At 43.4% G+C, this 22,659-nt stretch overlaps 1 protein-coding gene across 1 annotated transcript in view; it reads left to right on the top strand.

Annotated features, from left to right (window-relative positions):
• LOC143958932 (synapse-associated protein 1-like) overlaps positions 1–22,659 on the top strand; it is a 28,429-nt gene that overhangs the window by 675 nt on the left and 5,095 nt on the right. Inside the window, exons 2-6 of the mRNA XM_077467920.1 lie at positions 8,351–8,469; positions 13,422–13,488; positions 16,740–16,813; positions 17,799–17,938; positions 19,515–19,660. Coding sequence (XP_077324046.1) covers positions 8,351–8,469; positions 13,422–13,488; positions 16,740–16,813; positions 17,799–17,938; positions 19,515–19,660 — 546 coding nt within the window. The remainder of the gene's footprint in view (positions 1–8,350; positions 8,470–13,421; positions 13,489–16,739; positions 16,814–17,798; positions 17,939–19,514; positions 19,661–22,659) is intronic.

The raw sequence follows: 22,659 nt of genomic DNA, 5'->3' as shown, positions 1-22,659 counted from the left end.
GGCAATGTCTCACTGCCTGTGATTAGTGCAGCGCTGCACCAACTTCATGGCGGGCTCTGCATGTGGAGCATGCAAACACGCCGGAGCTCATCCTTAATCATCAGTCACCAGGAGAAAAGGAATCTCCCTAGTAGGGGACACAGACTCAGTATATGTACCGGTCAATGTTCATATTGCACACATTCCTAGAAAAGGCCCAATAGTAATGGACATCAGGCATGACAAAGAGGTTCTGCACAGCTCTGACTTCTTTGCTCTGATTCTCTCTCTCGCTCTCTCTCTCTCTGCAATGAAAAAGTTCTGACTTTAAATGAAGATCTGTGTTGTGCTGGCAGATATTTACACAGACTCAGTATAAACCCAACAGGGGCTCGGAGTCCTCTTCTCTTGTCATGATGTGCGATTTATTCCTCAATTACTATTTCCAGGTCTCGCGTCATCTCTCTTCAGCTATTGGGTGTCCATGGAGGATGTCATCGCTACATATGTACACGGGAGTGACATCTTCTCTGGCACTCAAATCCATTCCGGACATCCCAGCTCCTGTTGGGTTTATACCGAGTCTGTGTAAATATCTGCCAGCACATCACAGATCTTCAGATAAAGCCAAAACTTTTTCACTGGAGAGAGAAGACATCACAGCAAAGAAGTCAGAGTGGTGCAGAACCCATTTGTCATGCCTGATGCCCATTACTATTGGGCCTTCTCCAGAAATGCATGCGATAGGAATATTGACTGGACATCTGACAGATTCCATAGATCAGTGGTCATCAGTCCTGTCCTCAGGGCCCACTAACAGGCCAGGTTAGCAAGATAACTGAAATATATCACAGGTGATATCATTTGCTGCTCAGTGATTGCAGTATTCTAGTCTGCATCTCCCCAAGACAATACATAAAACCTGGCCTGTTAGTGGGCCCTGAGGACAGGGTTGATGATCACTGCCATAGATGATCTGGGAGTGTGCAGTGCACTGCTGATGTATGCTATATGAAGAATTGCCAGGAATAAAGGAAAGCATAGGCTTGCTTCTTCATTCAATACCGTATCACTGCTGGAGAAATGTATCAGTGCAGAATTAAAGCTGAACGCCAGCAAAAAATGTTTAATCCATAACAACTTATTATAAATAAATCTATAGCAAGGAACACACATTCCACATTAATAGTTCTGCTACCAAAATGAGTGTGTACTGTAAATTGCCTCCAGCATTGCTCCTGTTTCTTCATGCTGGAGGCTGCCATTTTCCCCAGGGCCTCTGAACAGCAGTAAATAATAAAACAGAACTAAACCCATCAATGAAACTGTTTAAAAAATGCAGAGTTTGCCAACTGTCATATGTGCTTGTGTCCTCAACCAAACTGTCAAATCATTAAAGCTGAGTTTCGCCCAAAAGTGGAACTTCCGCTGATCTGATTCCCCCTCTGGTGCCACATTTGGCACTTTTTTTGAGGGGGGGGGGGGAGGAGGTTTAGCCTCCTTCCCCTTCCCCCAGGCCAATTAGAAAGTGCAGAGAGCTTCTCACATGCACAGCAGGGAATTGGCTGTGAAGCCAAAAGGCTTCACTGCCAGTTTCCCTTACGACGAATGGCGTTCCCCAAGCGGAACACTGCTTAACCCCCCTAGCGGTAATCCCGAGTCTGGCTCGGGTTAGGAATTTGCTGATAGAAGCGGTAACCCCGAGCCAGACTCGGGATGGCTTCGCTGGATGCAGGGGAGGACACAGGGAGTTACTTACCTTGTCCCCTGGATCCAGCGATGTCCCCCGCGCTGTGTGATCGAGCTGTCCTCCGCTCGATTCACAGTGCCGAATGCCGCCGAGCTCCGTTCCCTGCAACGTTACGGCGCACGGGAGCGGAGAACGGCGGCAAATTCAAAAAAGTAAAAATACACAAAACACACACAGCACTATAATCTTACAGATTACAGTGCTGTATTAAAAAATACACACCCCCTTTGTCCCTAGTGGTCTGTGCAGTGCCCTGCATGTACTTTTATATTATAAATACTGTTTTTTTCTGCCTGGAATTTGGAGATTGCCCATAGCAACCAAAAAGTGTCTCTTTTTCAGTGTTTTTGGATTTGATTACATTATTGAATAATTTTTATTATCCTTTATTATATTATAAACTTTATCATACCCGGGATGTCTGCTAGACTCTGCTTTGAACAGATTTAAGAGAGTTATTCCTAAGAATTTCAGGACTACAAAATAAAACGCCAAATTCCCATGCAAAATAATTGTACCGCTTTCAGCACCTAAAACCGGACTGAATCATACCGCCAGGGAGGTTAAATGTCTGGTGTCATAACTGATCACATGTGCAGCACCATGGCAGTTGCAGATCAAACAGAAGCAGCTTCCTTGGCTGTAATGCATAGGAGGGCTTAACCACTTGCTGACCACAATACGTGCATATACATTGCGGTTTGCAAGTGGTTTACCAGGATTTTGGCTGAAGAATTTTTTTTTGTTTTTTTCAGCAGATGGCCGGCTTTCTCATGAAACTGGCCTGAGCCACTGCGCTGGTTGCCGCAGCATCTGGAGGGGATGTCTCTTTGATTGACTCTAAGGTCTTGGAGGACCAGCGTGATGTCATGACGTCACTTTTGGTCCAAGCTGGAAGAAAAAAAAAAATTTAAGCAAAATTTCAAACTTTTTTTTTTCTTTCCTGTTAAAGGTAAAGGAGAGATTTGAGGTCTTTTTGACCCCCAGATCTCTCTATAAAGACGACCTGTCATCCTTATTTATATTACAAGGGACGTTTACATTACTTGTAAGAGGACAAAAAGTGAGAAGGGGGAAAAAATAAATAAATGGACAGTGTAAAAATAAAAAGTATAATAAAAAAAAAATAATAATATTGAAAGTGCCCATTCCCTCCGTACTCACGTGCAGCAGAGAACACATCTGTAAGTCACACATATGTAAACAGTATTCGAACCACACATGAGGTATTGCAGCAAACGTTAGAGTGAGAGCAATAATTCTAGCACTATACCCCCCTCAGTAATTCTAAGCAGGTAATCTGTAAAGGCCTTTAAAGCATTTCCTATAGAAGTACCATAGTTTCTCGCCATTCCACAAGCATGTGCAGTTTTAAAGTGTGACATGTTGGGTATCCATTTACTTGACACATTATATGAAAAAAATGGGGTAACTATTGTGTTTGTTTTTTTTTTTTTTTTTTTTTAGTGATGCACCGAAATTTCGGCCGCCGAAACATATCGGCCGAAAATGCCCTTTTCGGCATTTTGCCGAAAGAGAAAAACGGCCGATAATGGAGCCGAAAATGGGGCGTGGCCTGGGTGGGGGGGGGGGCTCCAACCCCCGCCCCTGGTGACGCCCATCATAGCGCAGGAGAGCCACCTCCGCCGCCTTTTTGATAACAGCGCCGGGAACATCACAGCTTTCATTTCAATAGCTGTGTGTTCCCGGCCGTGCGCCGTCACACGCAGCCCCTCCCCCTTGTCCGGGCACTTAGATAGAAAGATCATCCGCAGGATTGGACGGATGCTCTGTCTATCAAAGTGCCCGGACAAGGGGGAGGGGCTGCGTGTGACGGCGCACGGCCGGGAACACACAGCAATTGAAATGAAAGCTGTGATGTTCCCGGCGCTGTTATCAAACAGGCGACGGAGGCGGCTCTCTTCCCTGCACACAGTGCACAGGCTGGCTGCAAAATGGCACACTGGCTGCAATGGGGACACACTGGCTGCAATGGGGACACACTGGCTGCAATGGGGGATGCCTCCTGTACCACGTCCTCTGTCTCTGACCATCTCCTGTACCATGTCCCCAGTCTGACCATCTTCGGTACCACGTCCCCAGTCTCTGACCATCTCCTGTACCACGTCCCCAGTCTCTGACCATCTCCTATACCGTGTCCCCAGTCTGACCATCTCCTGTACCACGTCCCCAGTCTCTGACCATCTCCTATACCGTGTCCCCAGTCTGACCATCTCCTGTACCGTGTCCCCAGTCTCTGACCATCTCCTGTACCGTGTCTCCAGTCTCTGACCATCTCCTGTACCGTGTCCCCAGTCTCTGACCACCTCCTGTACCGTGTCCCCAGTCTCTGACCACCTCCTGTACCGTGTCCCCAGTCTCTGACCACCTCCTGTACCGTGTCCCCAGTCTCTGACCACCTCCTGTACCGTGTCCCCAGTCTCTGACCACCTCCTGTACCGTGTCCCCAGTCTCTGACCACCTCCTGTACCGTGTCCCCAGTCTCTGACCACCTCCTGTACCGTGTCCCCAGTCTCTGACCACCTCCTGTACCTTGTCCCCAGTCTCTGACCACCTCCTGTACCGTGTCCCCAGTCTCTGACCACCTCCTGTACCGTGTCCCCAGTCTCTGACCACCTCCTGTACCGTGTCCCCAGTCTCTGACCACCTCCTGTACCGTGTCCCCAGTCTCTGACCACCTCCTGTACCGTGTCCCCAGTCTCTGACCACCTCCTGTATAAAAATATTTTTTAAAAACAGTCATTTTCGGTATCGGTGCTGTTTCGGTATCGGTTTCGGTTTTCGGCCTAGTGTATTTTTCATTTTCGGTATCGGTTTCGGCACCAAAAAACCCATTCGGTGCATCCCTAGTTTTTTTAATTCATTAAAGTGTATTTTTTCCAAAAGAATTGCGTATGCTAAACCGCTGCACAAATACCGTGTGACATAAATAAAAAGGCAACAATTGCCATTTTATTCCCTAGGTTCTCTGCTAAAGAAAAAAAAATTTATAATGTTTGACTTTTATAAGTAATTTTCTAGCAAACCATGCTGATTTAAACTTGTAAACAAAAAGTGCCAGAAAAGCTTGGTCTTCCACTTTAACCACTGGGCACTTAAACCCCCTTAATAACCAGACCAATTTTCAGCTTTCGGTGCTCTTACATTTTGAATGACAATTACTCAGTCTTGCAACATTTACTCACATGAAATGTATGTCCTTTTTTTCACACAAATAGAGCTTTCTTTTGGTGGTATTAAATCACCGCTGTTTTTTTTTTTTTTTTTTTTTTTTTTTTTTTTGTGCTATTAAAGAAAAAAGACCGAAAATTCTGTAAAAAATAAATAAAAATAAAAATGAATTTTTCTTCGTTTCTGTTATAAAATTTAGCAGACTAGTAATTTTTCTTCATAAATTTTGGCCAAAATTTATACTACTACATATCTTTGGTAAAAATAAGTACAAATTGGTGGATATTATTTGGTCTTTGTGAAAGTTATAGAGTCCACAAGCTATGGTGCCAATATCTGAAAATTGATCACACCTGAAGTACTGACGGCCTATTTCAATTCTTGAGACCCTAACATGCCAGAAAAGTACAAATACCCCCCAAATGATCCCTTTTTGGAAAGAAGACATTCCAAGGTATTCAGTAAGAGTCATGATGAGTTTTTTTAAGTTGTAATTTTTTTTCCCACAATTCTTTGCAAAATCAAGATTTTTCTTTTGTTTTTTTTTTGTTTTTTTTTCACAATATTGTCATATTATCAGTTTATTTCTCACACACAGCATATGCATACCACAAATTACACCCCAAAACACATTCTGCTATTACTCCCGAGTACGGTGATACCACATGTGTGAGACTTTTACACAGCGTGGCCACATACAGAGGCCTAACATGCAGGGAGCGCCATCAGGCGTTCTGGAGCACCCAGGACAATTCTGACATTTCTCTCCTACATGTAAAAATCATCATTTATTTGCTAGAAAATTACATAGATTTCCAAAACATTATATACGTTTTTTTTAGCAAAGACCCTAGAGAATACAATGGTGGTCGTTGCAACTTTTTATCTCGCACGGTATTTGCGCAGCAATTTTTCAAATGCGTTTAAAAAAAAAAAAAAAAGCAGTTTTGTGCTTTAAAAAAATAATAAAAAAAACCCAGTAAAGTTAGCCCAATTTTTGCATAATGTGAAAGATGAAGTTATGCTGACTAAATAGATACTTAACATGTCACTCTTCAAAATTGAACACGCCCGTGGCATGGTGCCAAACGTCGCTCCTTAAAGTGGAGGGCCACCCCGAAAAACAAAAGTACATTAAAAATTAGCATAATATTAGAAAAATTATTATTATTTTTTTTTAAACTTACCAGAAATGCCTGTTGCTAGGCATATCGTCCTAATCTGCCTCTTCCTCCTCCGCCGTGATGTTCTGTCTTCTCTCCTCCGTGCAGCGTCTTCTGGGTAATGGGTTGCGCTGTGTTCTGGGAACTGTGTGTCCCAGAACACAGAGTGCCCCATTCACAAAGCGCTGCCGCAAGGCTCCACTGCCTGTTTCCCTTAGTTGAAATGGTGGCCCCGGGAGCCGAGGGACGGATCAGCCTTGGGAGGCCGACAGCGCGGGCACCCTGGACAGGTAAGTCTGCTTATTAAAAGTCAGCAGCTACAGTGTTTGCAGCTGCTGACTTTTACATTTAAAAAAAAAAAAAAAAAAAAAAAAAACTGGCTCTTCTCTTTAAAAATCCCCATAGGCGACACTTTTAAATTATTATTTTTTTTTTTTACTGGTTACATGTTTTGAGTTACAGAGGAGGTCCAGGGCTAGAATTATTGCTCTCGCTCTAACGTTCGCAGCAATACCTCACATGTGTGTTTTGAACACCGTTTTCATATGTGGGCGGGACTTAGGTATGCGTTCGCTTCTGCATGCGAGCACATGGGGACAGGGGCGCTTTAAAAAAAATAAAATAATTTATTGTTCATTTTACTTTATTTTAGTTTGACATTTTTTTTTTTCCCCCAAAATAATTTTTTTGATCACTTTTATTCCTATTACAAGGAATGTGAACATCCCCTGTAATAGGAATATGGCATGACAGGTCCTCTTTACAGTGAGATATGGGGTCAATAAGACCCCGCATGTCACCTCTAAGCTGGGAAGCCTGAAATAAAAACAAAAAACAAATAGGGGGCCTCTATGGCTGGGTATTGCAGGGTATCACCGCGTATGGCTGAGTATTGCAGAATATCTCCAAGTATGGTTGGGTATGGCAATTTATGGCAGTCTTGGCGGGGTATTGCAGAGTCTTGGTGGGGTATTGAGGGGTTAAATTCGGTGAGCAGCGATGTGGGCACTGCAGATGCAGCCCACAGCGCTGCTGACACCGATCTCTTCCCCCTCCACTGTACCGATCGGTACAGAGATGGGAGGGAGGAACCGGCATCATAACATGACGCCGGTTTGCTTACAAGCGATCGTGTGGTAAACGGCTGCAATGAGCGGCCTTTTACCGTGATGCGCCGGGTTCACAGGTCACGGATGCTCTCAAGTGCGTGCCATTCTGGGAGGACATATGACGGCCTCCCAGAGTTAAGAAACCACCCTGTAGCCGTCACTCGGTTAAGGTTAAGGCTGTCAGCAGATTGGCCGCTACAAATTTAACAGTGCCTAAAAATGGAGAGTAACTGTGCATGTGCAAAGCAGGAACTGTGTATTACTGGATATTAAACAGTATAGACACTTATGTTAAATGATTTACATAGCTATACCTGCAAAAGGGGGCAGCCTGAAGGGATCTTGCAGGTCTTTGACCTGGACTAATGAGCATGTTCATATCCGTGGTCTGAAACTTTAAGCGCATGTCTTTGTTATTGGAATTTCACTTCTAAAGCCCCATTCACACTATCATTTTTCCTGCAGAGTTTTTCCTTCAGGTTTACCAAAACCATGTAGTGTAGGGCCTGCCTGATTGCATAAAAATTGAAACTCCTAAGGTATCGCCTCATATAATATATGGTTTTGGTAAATCTGAAGGAAAAACTCAGCAGAAAACCTGATAGTGTGTATGGGGCTTAAGTAGTAAAGTAAGGCAAGAATGAAACCTGTATTATGTACCTTTAAATGCAAGTCAAGATCCATTCCCTGCAGCTTCCATTATTCTATCCCTAGCAAAATCTAACTGCTGAAGCCTTTTGTTTACTTTGCCAGGTGGCACTTGTGTTTGTGTACACTGTGCTGTCCTAGCATTACCATTTGTGGGAGAGCACATGATGAAGAACAATAGCTACCACATCAAAACTAAACATTGTTATAGCTTTGACATAAATACTTGATTTGGCTCAATAAACCCAGGCATCCCTTTGTGGTCACCAAGCCTGTGCAGCAGCTGATATATATACTCTCCATACCATTTTTCTATTATTATAAGATTCCACACCTTGCAGTGTAACTTTCCCCAGCGGTTGCTTGTTTTCCTTATACTGTAATAGTAAACAGAGCGAGGAAATCTATAACAAATTGACAACAAGATGTTTTGTAAATCGTACCATTTTTACATGTAATTTTAGTTACTATCTTGTTTATATTTTTTACTTTTACAATATTCCTTTTAGGTTATCTCCTGAATTTTGCTTCAGTTGCCACAAAAAAATTATCTGAATCCGTTGCTGAAACTGCCCACACCATTAAGAAGTCAGTCGAAGAAGGAAAAATTGATGGCATCATTGAGAAGGTGTTGTGTTGACTTTATAAAGTATAGTGCATATCTAAAAAAAAGCTCCATTAAGGCTGGGTATAGACATAAGGTGGTGGTCAACTTTCTGAGCTATATGTCCTTTAACCACCTTCAGACCGGACCATTTTGCTGGTAAATGACCAGAGGTCTTTTTACAATTTGGCACTGCGCTGCTTTAACTGGTAATTGCGCGGTCATGCAATGTTGTACCCAAACAAAATTTGCGTCCTTTTCTTCCCACAAATAGAGCTTTCTTTTGATGGTATTTGATTGCCTCTGCGATTTTTATTTTTTGCGATATAAACGTAAAAAGACCGCAAATTTTGAAAAAAAATGAACTCAATTTTAGTCATACATTTAGGCCAAAATGTATTCAGCCACATGTCTTTGGTAAAAAAAAAGTCAATAATTGTATATTTATTGGTTTGCGCAAAAGTTGTCACATCTACAAACTAAGGTACGTTTTCTGGAATTTACGCAGCTTTTAGTTTACGACTGCCTATCTCATTTCTTGAGGTGCTAAAATGGCAGGGCAGTACAAAACCCCCCCAAATGACCCCATTTTGGAAAGTAGACACCCTAAGGAAATTGATAAGTGGCATGTTGAGCCCATTGAATATTTTATTTTTTTGCCTCAAGCGATTGAATAATGACAAAAAATATTTTTTTTTTTTTTTTTTTTTACACAAAGTTGTCACTAAATGATATATTGCTCACACATGCTATGGGCATATGTGAAATGACACCCCAAAATAAATTCTGCTGCTTCTCCTGAGTACGGGGATACCACATATGTGGGACTTTTTGGGAGCCTAGCCACATACGGGGCCCCGAAAACCAAGAACCGCCTTCAGGTTTTCTAAGGGCGTAAATATTTGACTTCACTCCTCACTACCTATTACAGTTTTGAAGGCCATAAAATGCCAAGATGGCACAAAACCCGCCCAAATGACCCCATTTTAGAAAGTAGACACCCCAAGCTATTTGCTGAGAGGCATGTTGAGTCCATGGAATATTTTATATTTTGCCACAAGTTGCGGGAAAATTACAAACTTTTTTTTTTTTTTTTTTTTTCACAAAGTTGTCACTAAATGATATATTGCTCACGCATGCCATGGGCATATGTGAAATGACACCCCAAAATAAATTCTGCTGCTTCTCCTGAGTACGGGGATACCACATATGTGGGACTTTTTGGGAGCCTAGCCGCGTACGGAGCCCCGAAAACCAAGCACCGCCTTCAGGCTTTCTAAGGGCGTTACAGTTTTGAAGGCCATAAAATGCCAAGATGGCACAAACCCCCCCCCAAATGACCCCATTTTGGAAAGTAGACACCCCTAAATTTAGGGGTACACTAGTGAGACTAGGTAATAAATGGCGGGTGCCCTGAAACTATAAAAAAAATAACTAACCAACCAGCGTCACCTGTAACAGTTATATGGTGATCACTGGTGAAAGGGTTAACTAGGGGGCAATTAGGGGGCTTTATGCGGTAGTATATGGGGGTCCCTGCCGCTATAAAAAGCTGCGGCGAACCTAAATACCTACCTGCCTAACTAGCGTCACCTGTGACACTAATACAGTGATCAGAAAAACGATCGCTTATTAGGCTGGGTTCACACTGGAGCGATGTGGGAGCGCCACGAATGCGCGGCGGGTTCCCGCATCACATGCCTCCCGGCGGCAGTTCACACTGCCCTATGCAAACTGCTGGGAGTGTCAGTGAAATGTTAATGACACCCCCAGATCAGTTCGCATATCGCAGTGCGATCTGCAAACTCGGATCGCATGGTGTGAACACCCATGCGATCCGATTCTGCTGCGGACCAAAAAAAGGGTCCCGTGCGAGTTTGCGGCGGGTGCGGCGGGTGCGACACGAATTCAGCCATACTATCTGTATGGCTGAACTCGAATCGCACAGAGATCGGATGTGATTTGCACTGCAGTGCGGTGCGAATCACATCCGTTCTCATAAACCGCTGCAATGTGAACCCAGCCTTAGTGACACTGGCGACGGGGGGTGATCACGGGGTTAAACCTTTATTGGGGGGGTTAGGGGGGTACCTTAGAACTAAAGGGGGCTAACCCTAACTGCCCTAACAGTTATTACAGTCACAAATGACACCCGCCGGGTGATCAGGGGGTTAAACCTTTATTAGGTAATAAATGGCGGGTGCCCTGAAACTATAAAAAAATAACTAACCAACCAGCGTCACCTGTAACAGTTATATGGTGATCACTGGTGAAAGGGTTAACTAGGGGGAAATCGGGGGGCTTTATGCGGTAGTATATGGGGGTCCCTGGCGCTATAAAAAGCTGCGGCGAACCTAAATACCTACCTGCCTAACTAGCGTCACCTGTGACACTAATACAGCGATCAGAAAAATGATCGCTTATTAGGCTGGGTTCACACTGGAGCGATGCAGGAACGCCACAAATCCGCGGCGGGTTCCCGCATCGCATGCCTCCCGGCGGCAGTTCACACTGCCCTATGCGAACTGCTGGGAGTGTCAGTGAAATGTTAATGACACCCCCAGATCAGTTCGCATATCGCAGTGCGATCTGCAAACTCGGATCGCATGGTGTGAACACCCATGCGATCCGATTCTGCTGCGGGCCAAAAAAAGGGTCCCGTGCGAATTTGCGGCGGGTGCGGTGGGTGCGACACGAATTCAGCCATACTATCTGTATGGCTGAACTCGAATCGCACAGAGATCGGATGTGATTTGCACTGCAGTGCGGTGCGAATCACATTCGTTCTCATAAACCGCTGCAATGTGAACCCAGCCTTAGTGACACTGGCGAGGGGGGGTGATCACGGGGTTAAACCTTTATTGGGGGGGGGTTAGGGGGGCACATTAGAACTAAAGGGGGCTAACCCTAACTGCCCTAACAGTTATTACAGTCACAAATGACACCAATGCAAAAAAAAAAAAAAAAGCAATTGGTGTCACTGTGACTGGGGGGGCAGGGGTAATTGGGGGGTGATCGGGGGTAAAGGGGGGGTGTGAGTGTGCCTGGCATGTTCTACTGTGTAGTGTAGTGCTTGTGCAACTCACCGATGCTCTCTCCTCGGTGCCGGAACGAAAAATACCGACACGGAGGAGAGAATACATCACTTCCTCTCCTGTGTTTACATTACAGGAGAGGAAGTGATGTCACGGGACATTTTCATTCGTCGGGAGCGATCGCGAGGGGGTGGCCATGAATGAATGGCCGTCCCCTCGTCCGGGATCGCTCCCGAACGAATACCGACCGCCACAGGCACCGGGCGGGGGCCCGATCGGGCCCCCGACCGGCGGGCAGGCAAGGACGTACATGTAAGCCCTTATGCCTGCCCGTGCCATTCTGTCGACGTACATCGTCGTGCGGCGGTCGGCAAGTGGTTAAAGGAGATGCTTTCATTTTATATCAGCAAACAATAGTTCTTTTTGACAATCGAGTATAAGCTAACTTTTTTAAAGTGGATGTAAACCCTGAAATTATTATTCTTTTTTTTTTTGATGATATAATTTAGAGTATAAGATTTCCTATCATTTGAGCCCAGACTTGCCACAAAGAGTTAATCCAGCTCCGAGCAATCTTCTTTTATTGTTCTGTGAGATAAATCTTGACAAACAGAGAAAATCTTTTGTCAAACCCTCCCCCTTGCAGTGAGTGGCAGGCAATTTACATATCTCGTGTACTAGCCTAAGAGACATGCATTATTTTTTAATTCCCTCCCACTCCTTTCTTCAGCAGCTCTGCCAGGATTGACTGTTCTACACCTCCGCATGATTTGGCATGCTGAATTCATGTGGGGACTTTTCTGAGTTTTGACTAGCTGGATATTGGTGATCATAGCAGAAGTTCAGTGTAAGATATACACAGGAGAAAATGCATGTTAAGGGGAGTGTAGAGGTGGGCGGGGAGTCTACTGACATCACGACTCCATCCACTGAGCCCTGTAAAACGGACCCACCCACAAAATCTGCATTTTTTTCGGGGTCTCATAGCAGACAGAGGGGAGACATTTGACAGATAAGTATACATCTAGAAGGATATACATGCCTCCTACATAACCAATATTGCAGTAGTTTAGAAAGGATGAGAGTGGGTTGTGAAAAAGTTGTCTATCTGTTGGCCATCTCTTTCCACAACTTTCTGGATTCCCTGCTTGCTTTGCTGCTTCTCTTCTAATGTTTTTGTATTCAATTTCTAAGGACTACATATCCCATGCTACTTTGCTGCCTGCAAGCGGTGATTCCGGACTACTCCTGAAACTCCTCTACACCCCCTGTAGTTCAGAAGCCAGCCCCTTATATTACACCACCATGCATGCATTTGCACCTCTGAGGCTGCCCCTTTCTCATGAAAAATATTGATCGTGGGGAAAAATTCATCCTAGCCAGTCATCTTTTTCTCATGACTGGTCAGATGTTGGAGAGGAGTCTGTTTGCATTTAAAGATGTGCAGAACTAATGCCATAGTCGCTCACTTCTGGAAGCCACAGGATAGAGACAATTATCTAATCTCCACCCACCTTGTGAATAAATTGGTGAACTAGGAGGTTGTTCATATAATATAATATTTGCTTTCACGATGTCCAATCCATGTCACATGTGTTGGATGTTACAGACATAGGGGTTGATTTACTAAAGGCAAATCCACTGTGCACTACAAGTGCAGTCATTGTAGATCTGAGGGGAAGCTCTGCTGATTTCTATCATCCAATCATGTACAAGCAAAAATGCTATTTTTTTTTTCTTGGCATGCCCCCTCAGATCTACATCAACTTTACTTCCAGTGCAAAGTGGAATTGCCTTTAGTAAATAAACCCCATAGTCTTCATTACACAAGTGAGTATTTTTGAATGAATTTTTGTTGTATTTTGTGAATGGAGAATGAGAATTGTTTAACATGTGCAAACTATAAAATCATTTCATGATTTTTTATTTTTTACATTTCAGACGATTATTGGGGATTTTCAGAAGGAACAGGAAAAGTTTGTACATGAGAAGAATGTGAAAAAGACAGGTATATTATGTGGCTTGTCCTGGACTACACTCCGTGCATGCAGCCAAAAGTCACCCTACATTTTATGTTTATGTTCATATTCTATTATAATATAACAAATTAAATTATATTTGACTCTGTTTTTGGGTGGCGGGGGATGGCGTAATACAGTTGTATACTGAATGTTCTTAAAAATGACCTTTCCTTTTCAATAAGCAGCCCTGTAATCTTCTGTAATATGCAGTGCTATATGGCAACCTGGAGGTGTTCTATACACAGATGGTGCACAGAACACCCCTACCAGATGTGTGATTGGCTGACTGATTTTCTAAGAAGTATGCATTAAGAAACAGGTCAGATTTTTGGCATCCCCCTACAACAAAAATGTCATTTTTGGTGAGATACTCCCAAAGGGAATTCACATCAAATGCAGCTTTGAAATCTAGCTACTTCAGTATGATTTCAAAGCCATGATCAGTGTTTCATGTGCGGCTTGATTACATATGTGCGACTTCATGCACAGATGCCAATGCAAATCACCAAATATAGTGTAGGAACCTTTTCAAAGTCAGTGCAAGTAGGAGTTGCATCAATTTTAAGGGTTCCATAGTCATCAATATGGTGCGACTTATGAGACTTTGATCTCTCAAATCACATAAGTCGCACCGGTGTAAATGGGGGCTAAAGGGACGCAGACCTTACCACTTTCCTCATTAGAGCCCTGCAAATGCAGCAGCTGATTTAGACTTAGACTTGAGACAGGCAGCTATTTCTTCAAAATAACAAAAGGGAGAAATCTACAACAAAGTTTGGTAAAGTCCTTGCAATGTACATAGATCACCAGAGGGTGTGTGTGTGTGTGTGTGTGTGTGTGTGTGTTTTTGTTTGTTCCCCCAGCCCCCCCCCCCCTTCCACACAAGTCAAGTTGAATTACTAATTTTTAATACAGGTCTCAAGTGGTGTCTATGGTAAGCTCTTCATGCTGATATGACAGTATCCAAAAGGGCTAAAGTGTTAGAAAGTGTGTGTGTTTGTACTGTGGGCAGTTATGTCTTTCTGTTAAAGAGGAACTGTAGTGCAATTTTACACTTTTTCTTTAGAATACTGGACCAGAGTAATCGCATCATTGCTAGTAAGATGTTCACTGCAAATAAATGTACCGTGGGCTCCATTGTTGTCATTCCATATAATTTGGCTCACGTTTCCCTAAATTTTGTCCCCCTGTAATGTGTCAGAACTGCAAGCAGGTGCATTATTTTTAAGGGACATTAATGCTGTGTATTGGCTGCTGCTTTGGGACCAGGGCAACCCATACACAAACCAAGAAGCATGTGAACTTGTGGAAGTTCATCTAAATGCTGGATGAGTGACCACATGTCACCTTGGCATTCAATCTTTCAAGTTCCAGCATCTGAATAATGCAGAGTGAAGAACATGTGTAGAACATTCTGGAATGACTTTGAAGAATGCTACTTTACAACTGAAAACATGTCAGGGGGCGTGGCCAGAGCAGCCCTGGCTGAGGCTATACACAGCCATAGTCCCATCTGAAGCACTGGGTCGGTTTAAGGGGCGTCTTATCCCGCATGTGTCCACGCTTCTTGATCATATAAAAGTTCAGAATTACTCTGGCAGGAAGGGAATTGAACAATTTTGTCATGATATGTTTAGTGGGTCCCCAATATTGGTGTTACTACAATAAAGGTATAATAAGAATATATATATATATATATATATATATATATATTATATATTATTATACTGCTTTCTAGTTTCACAAAACCTGAAGAAGTGGGGTATTCCACCTCCTCCCACCAGAGCCATTCTGAACTCTTTATATTTTCGAATTTCAGTAATAACAAAGGAGGCAAATGTTGTTTTTATAAATGGAATACACAAATTGATTTTTAAGTGTTGTATATCCATTGTATTTTAGGCACCTTTTTAAAGTCCCACATCTAAGGAAATTTTTGTTACACATTCGTAATTTTAAGGACTATGGTACCCACCCTGGATGGAGATACACAACACACACGTACTTTTATTTTTTATTTTCCTTTCAATCATATTAGTTTACAGTAAACTTATCAAATGTAATTTATCATTTATTCCTCTGCAGGTGGCTCTAAATTGTGTATTGAGCAGCAGTTAGCCTGGCTAGTTTTCCCAGTACAGCATGCCATTGTGAACCTTGTTGACTTTTCTTTTACATTGTTTGAACTGCCCGATTTATAGTGTTAATGGCATTATTGCAATTTACCCTTTCAAGGAACACATACAGCTGATATTATAATGCAATGATGCAACAGTTGCATTTTGGTTATTAATAATCTGTTTTGCATCTTGCATATTTTAGCTAAATTGCATCAAAGTTTACCATAAGGACAAAGAGTACATGGGGAGTGAATGTGAAGAAAGCCACAGTACGTCATCTGCAGAATTTTGTGCACCATTGGATCCATTATTCCCATTAATCCCCGGTTCAGACTGGCCATACAAAGGCAGTTCAGGCATTGTCAACTTTTTTTTTTTTTTTTTTTAAACCAGCATTATATTGCTGATATGATGAAAGCTACAGAAAAACAAAAACAAAGTCAACCTACTATTAAGAAATATCGAAAGCTATGATTGATTGTGCAGGTTTAAATGGATCTAATGATTTGAAAGTGTAGCTACACTCGCATAAACCTAGATTGCAAACAAGAGCCCTGACAAAAGAAGTCTGGTGGAAAATATGAACATTTTCTATCGAATTCGTTCAGGGTTTCTGGAACTTTGTTGCCCTGTAGTTGATAAACAAAGTGGATTATTCACTTTATTTCTGTGTGACTGCATTGTTCTTACATTTTTAATTCTCTATTAGCCCTGGTTATAAATCTTCAGAGGTCTGGCATGTGTGATCCTGGCTACCAAAGACAGACCCATTGTTCAACGCTTTCCTAAATATGAATGTTCAGCTTGGCTGAGAATTTCTGCTAATTTAATGAAGAGTGGAGGCAGAAGAAGAGGAAAGATGCAGGCAGATGTTGCTCACACCACTTATCCTGGTGGCAACAACTGTGTTTGGAATAGGTCTGCCTGATCCAATTATTTTACCTAAGAAGTTGTGTAGAGGTCATGCTAGGGACTAATGAGCATGAAAACGGTTGCCCTCTTAAGTCTATGGGCAGCTGTACTGCCTGACTTTCTTCATTGCTGACCATCTGAATCTCTCTAGTTTATTTTGCCCTAGTACTAGAAGCTTAAACCATATATTTGTTTTATCTTATTAGACGCAGCAGTTCCTCCTTGGGTTGGATACAGCGAAGAGGAAACCATTCAGCAGCAGATCCTGGCCCTGTCTGCAGTAAGAACTTCTTTTGTCTGTGTAGTGTTCTGGTATCTAATCTTAGTTTCCTTTATCAGCTCCTGACAAGCAACTCCTCCAATTAGTGTCTTTTTGGAGTGAATACAGGTTCGGTATTAAAGGACACTAGTGAATGTGGATTCAATATTCAAGGACACAGTACTGAATGCTGGTTCCATTTTCAAGGACACTACACTAAATGTGGGTTTTGTATTTGGGGACACTATACTAAATGCTGGAATTACTTGTATTTTAGGAATAGTCATCTCAAAAAACAAACGTTATACTTACTTGCTCTGTCCAGGCCAGAATCCTCCTCTTCTGGTGTCGCCCACCTGCGCTCCTGGCCCCTCCCTCCTGCTGAGTAGCCCCAAAACAAGCGGCTTGCTCTGGGGGCACATAAGCAAGCTCACTCCCAAGCTGCTGCTCTGCGTGTTCATTTATACACAGAGCTGCTGCTCGACCTCACCCCTCTCTCCTCATTGGTTCACTGGCTGTAATTGACAGCATGCCAATAATTCCCGCTTTTGTCTCAGCCAATAAGGAGGGAGAGTCCCCAGAGGGCTTAGCCTCTCGTTCACATTGCTTGATCGTGATGGGGCTCAGGTAAGTATTTAGGCTGGGAGTGGCTGCACAGAGGTGTTTTTTTTACCATCATGCATAGAACGCCTGAAGGTAAAAAAAACCTTGAGCCTTTACTTTAAGATTTATGTGGAATAGTCTTGTGGAATTAGGTTGGAGCTTTCCACTGTCACATGTCTGCACTGCTCAAGATAATTCCAAATAAGCTGCACAGTGTACCTGCACCAATGCAGCATAGTATAGAGTAATTTTTTTCAACTGGACATTTAGGAAGTCTTGTTCATGTGAACACTGTGTTCCAAAGTTGGAAGATTTGGAATATGCACACATTTCCGTTATCTTAGCTGTATTTAGAATTTCTGTAATTTGCTCATGTTGCAATGTTTGTGATTTGTTATCATAGGATCGAAGAAACTTCCTCAGAGATCCTCCTGCCGGTGTCCATTTTAATTTTGACTTTGAGCAGATGTACCCTGTTGCTCTTGTAATGCTTCAGGAGGATGAGCTGCTTAATCGTATGAGATTTGATCTTGTACCCAAGCTGTAAGTGATGTGATTTTTGTTGTCATTTCTCAGAACAAAAACCCAATCTGTTTTCTGCTTCACTGGGACTCCCATTGCTCTTTATTATTGGCTGTATGTACATTGCAGTATTTTTATGAAAGACCTCAATAAGACCCCTACATGTAGCTGGTAATTAGGGATGAGCCCAATGTTCGGGGCAAATTTGAAAGCTGCCGGAACACCATTAAAGTCTATGGGACACTAACATGAAAAATCAAAAGTGCTAATTTTAAAGACTTGTATGCAAGTTATTGTCATAAAAAGTGTTCGGGGACCTGGGTCCTGCCCCAGGGACATGTATCAATGCAATTATTATTATTTTTTTTTAAACGGACGTTTTTTTGGGAACAGTGATATATATAATATTATTATTTTTATTTTTGTTTATGCTTGAAGTGAAACGATAAAAATGAAATATTCCTTTAAATATTGTGCCTGGGGGGTGTCTATAGTATGCATATAAAGTGGTGCATTTTTCCCATGTTTAGAACAGTACCACAGCAAAATGACATTTCTAAAGGAAAAATGCGGATCGTGGCTGTAATGAATTGTCGGGTCTTGGAAATATAGATACAACTCATTTGAAAAAAAAAACATGTGATTCTCCCCCCCAGTCCATTACCAGGCCCTTTGGGTCTGGTATGAATATTAAGGGGAACCCCAAACCAAAACGTAAAAAAAGTGAGTACGGGTCCCCCTAAAATCCATACCAGGCCCTTCGGATCTGATATGGAAATTAAGGGGCATTCTGCGCCAAATAAAAAAATGGTGTAGGCCCCCCCCCCCCCCCTCAAAATCCATACCAGACCCTTATCCGAGCACGCAACTTGGTGGACCACATGAAAGGGTGGGGGGGAACAAGAGAGTGCCCCCTCCTGAGCCGTACCAGGCCACATGCCCTCAACATGGTGAGAGTGCTTTGGGGTAGCCCCCCAAAGCACCTTGTCCCCATATTGATGGGGACAAGGGCCTCATCCCCACAACCCTTGCCCGGTGATTGTGGGGGTCTGGGGGTTAACAAGAGGACCCCCAGATACCGCCCCCCCCAACGGGGTAACAAAAAAAAGTGTCAAAATGTTTAAAAAAAGACAGCTTAGGGCAAATCCTTTATTAAAAAATAAAAATGTCCCACAATGTCCATTCATCTTTTATCACGCCACGACGGACCAAAAAAAAAATCCGCAACCGATCCACCTCCATTGCATTGATGGAGGACTCAGGTCCCCAAACACTTTTTATGACAATAACTTGCATATAAGCCTTTAAAATGATCAATTTTGATTGTTCATGTCCCATAGACTTTAACGATGTTCATGTGTTCTGATAAATTGTTTGCCTGTTGGCATGTTCTGCTGCGAACTGAACAGGAGGGTGTTCGGCTCCTCCCTACTGGTGATCATAGGAGATAAGAATCGTATTACAAAGCATATGGTGAAAATTAGTTGTGCCTGTGTACAACATCCACATGACAAATTTCAAATACATAGACCCCAAAAAGTCAAATGCATTATCAGTCTGTGGTAATCTTCTTCTTTTCTTTTTTTTTTTTTCTAAGAGTGAAAGAAGAAGTCTTTTGGAGGAACTATTTTTACAGGGTATCACTAATAAAACAATCTGCACAACTAACTGCATTAGCAGCCCAGCAATCCACAGGCAAATCTGACAAGACAAATGGCAAGCCAGATGATGGTGGTTTAGAAGGTACTAGAAATATGGCTTTTGTAACACATTAGAAGGTTGTCTGTCTGGGAAAGTTATTATCTAGGTCATACCGTGTTTCCCCGATAGTAAGACACCCCCGATTGTAAGACGTATCGGGAGTTTCAGAGGGGTCGGCTAATATAAGCCGTACCCCGAAAGTAAGACGTATGTCTTACTTTCGGGGAAACACGGGGGTATTGCCGCCTCCAGTGACGTACGGTACTAAGAGTGGGGCGGGGGGTGCGGGCCGCACCCTGGGGGGGTGCCAGGCCAGCGCCCTCCCCCTCCGACTGAAGAGACAGCGCCGTTTTGATCAGTCTCGGCCGAGCAGAGTGAAGCCGCCTCCCCCTCCTCTTGTATGGCTACACAGTGCTGTGTATGGAGGAGGAGGAGGGGGAGGCGGCTTCAGTGAAGCCGCCTCCCCCTCCTTCTCCTTCATGGACAGCACTGTGTAGCCATACAAGAGGAGGGGGAGGCGGCTTCACTCTGCTCGGCTGTGAGTGACAGCCGCTGCCCGAGACTGATCAGAACGGCGCGACGCAACCACAGAGAAGGGGATTATTGTGCCAAGTCCCGGATCACTGCTGACAGGTGTCACTGGCTCTGTGCCCTCCCGGAAAAAGGTCAGTGCATACAGAGAGAGACCAAGGAGGGGGAGGGGGAGGGGGGGTGTGAAGAGATTCTCTGCAGCTCTTGTAACCGCAAGATGCAGCTGAGGAGGACTACAAGTCCCAACATACCGGGCTGTGTGTGCTTACAGTTCTCCTCTGCTGAGCATAGCAGCTTTGTATGCTTGGACTTGTAGTCCTCCATAGTGCAGCCTTGCATGCTGGGACTTGTAGGCCTCCTCTGTAATGCAGTGCAGCCTTGCTTGCTGGGACTTGTAGTCCTCTTCTGTAGCGCATAAAATGCATATACACTAAAAAACACATTTTACACAGTTTTTTTAGCTGTCATTGCCCCTTTAACTGCGGGATGCGGACGGTTAGAGCGGGATGAGCGGAGGGATGTGGAGGCCGCGGGAGCAGCAGTAATGTTTTCCGTGGTCCATCAGGTCCAATTCGACAATTTTTATTCCAATATAAGACATACCCCGAAAGTAAGACATAGTGGGGCTTTTGGGGATAAAAAGAAAGTAAGACACTGTCTTACTTTCGGGGAAACACGGTAGTAGTAGTCTGCCTGTGACTAGATACTTTTACCTACTTTTAGAGTTACTTCCTTCAATGGGTTTGATTTACTGAAACTGGTGTACACAGAATCTGGTGCAGCTGTGCATAGTAACCAATCAGCTTCCAGGTTTTAGGCCGGGTTCACACTGGTACGACATATGCTCCGACTTTAGGAGCACATTGCATATGACGCGTATAAATCAATTGTCCCCTTTGAGAACCGTCTTAACTGGTCCGACTTTGAAAAAGGTTCCTGTACTACTTTGGTCTGACTTTGGTCCCTTTTTTTTTTTTTTTTTTTTAGCCCATTGAAGATCATCAAAGTATCCAAGTCGGAACATCATCTTAACTGATCCGACTTTGGCATGCAACTTGTACAGAAGCTTAGAGGGGAACCCCACATCAAAATAAAAAAAACGAAAAACGGCATATGGTTCTCTATGCTCCGCCCCCCCATCTTGAGGGGAAAACCCACGCCAAAATAAAAAAAAAAATCACGACATGGGGTCCCCCTCTGGACCATACCAGGCCACATGCCCTTAACAGGGGCCACCCCAAAGCACCTTATCCCCATGCTGATGGGGACAAGAGCTTTTTCCCCGACAACCCCTGGTGGTGGTTGTTGGGATCTGCGGGCAGGGGGTTTACTGAAATCTTAACAAGGGGGCCCCCCAGATCATGCCCCCCCCCACCCTATGTGAATGAGTAGGGGTTACATTGTATCCCCTACCCATTCACCCAAAAAAAGTCCTTTATTAAAAAAGCTACAGCATCTCCTCTTCCTCCGGTGATGTCTTCTTCCTCTGGTTCTTCCTCCGGTTCTTCTTGCTGCGCTGTCTTCTTCCTTTGCAGGGATCTTCTCCCATCGTTAGCTTGTGGTGTGTGCCATTATTATTATTATTACCCCTTGTGACCTCACCGCCTCATCATGCCGCGGGCAGTGACGTCACAAAGGGCTGAGTCTCCGGATGACTTAATGGATGGCAACGCCCCATGGCTATATAAGCATGGTGACCAGGTGCTTTGGGTTATGCCCCCCCCCCCATTCATGACCTGTCAGGCCGCATGCTCGAATAAGGGTCTGGAATGGACATTGTTGGGGGGGGTTCCCCTTAAACACCATACTAGACCGAAGGGTCGTGTATGGTCCTGGGGCTTGACCCTATGCCGTGTGTGTGTGTGTGTATATGTGTGTGTGTGTGTATATATATATATATATATATATATATATATATATATATATATATATATATATATATATATATATATATATATATATATATATACACACACACGCTGCTTTGGCAAGGGTTTTCCTCCTCAAGATTCATACCAGACTCAAAGGGCCTGGTATTTGTCAGGATCAAAGTTGGATCCCGTTCATTGAAGAGAAATGGAAGTCAGACATTAAGTCGCAGGGCAAAGTTGGATTCAGTCTTACCACTGTCGTATCATACCAGTTTAAACCTGGCCTTATTGTGAAAGCTTAATTGAGCAAGCTGAAGTTAGAAGCTGATTACTATGCAGAGCTTCTTCCCAGCAGCAGCACAAGCAGATTCTGTGTGCACCAGTTTTAGTAAATCTCCCCTACTGTGTGTAATCATGCATACTGGTTTTACCTTCCAGAATAGTGTGGCTGAAGGTATCTGGTATACAGTTATGTAACAATTATTTTAAGCAGTGTCTGGAAATCGTATAGGAAATAATTACTAATATATTCTGATAAGGTGGGAGAATCCTACTTGCCAGTTTATCATTGTAATAAATTAATGAAAACTGGAAAATGAGTGACCTGCATTCACCAGTTGTGCACCATATGCTATAAAA

Source organism: Lithobates pipiens, unplaced genomic scaffold (genome assembly GCF_037356315.1).
Source record: "Lithobates pipiens isolate NorthernLeopardFrog02 unplaced genomic scaffold, aLitPip1_a1.2 Scaffold_65, whole genome shotgun sequence".
NCBI classification, from domain to species: Eukaryota; Metazoa; Chordata; class Amphibia; order Anura; family Ranidae; genus Lithobates; species Lithobates pipiens.
Note: the sequence above shows the minus strand (reverse complement) of the source record. Positions and strands in the feature narration are given on the sequence as shown.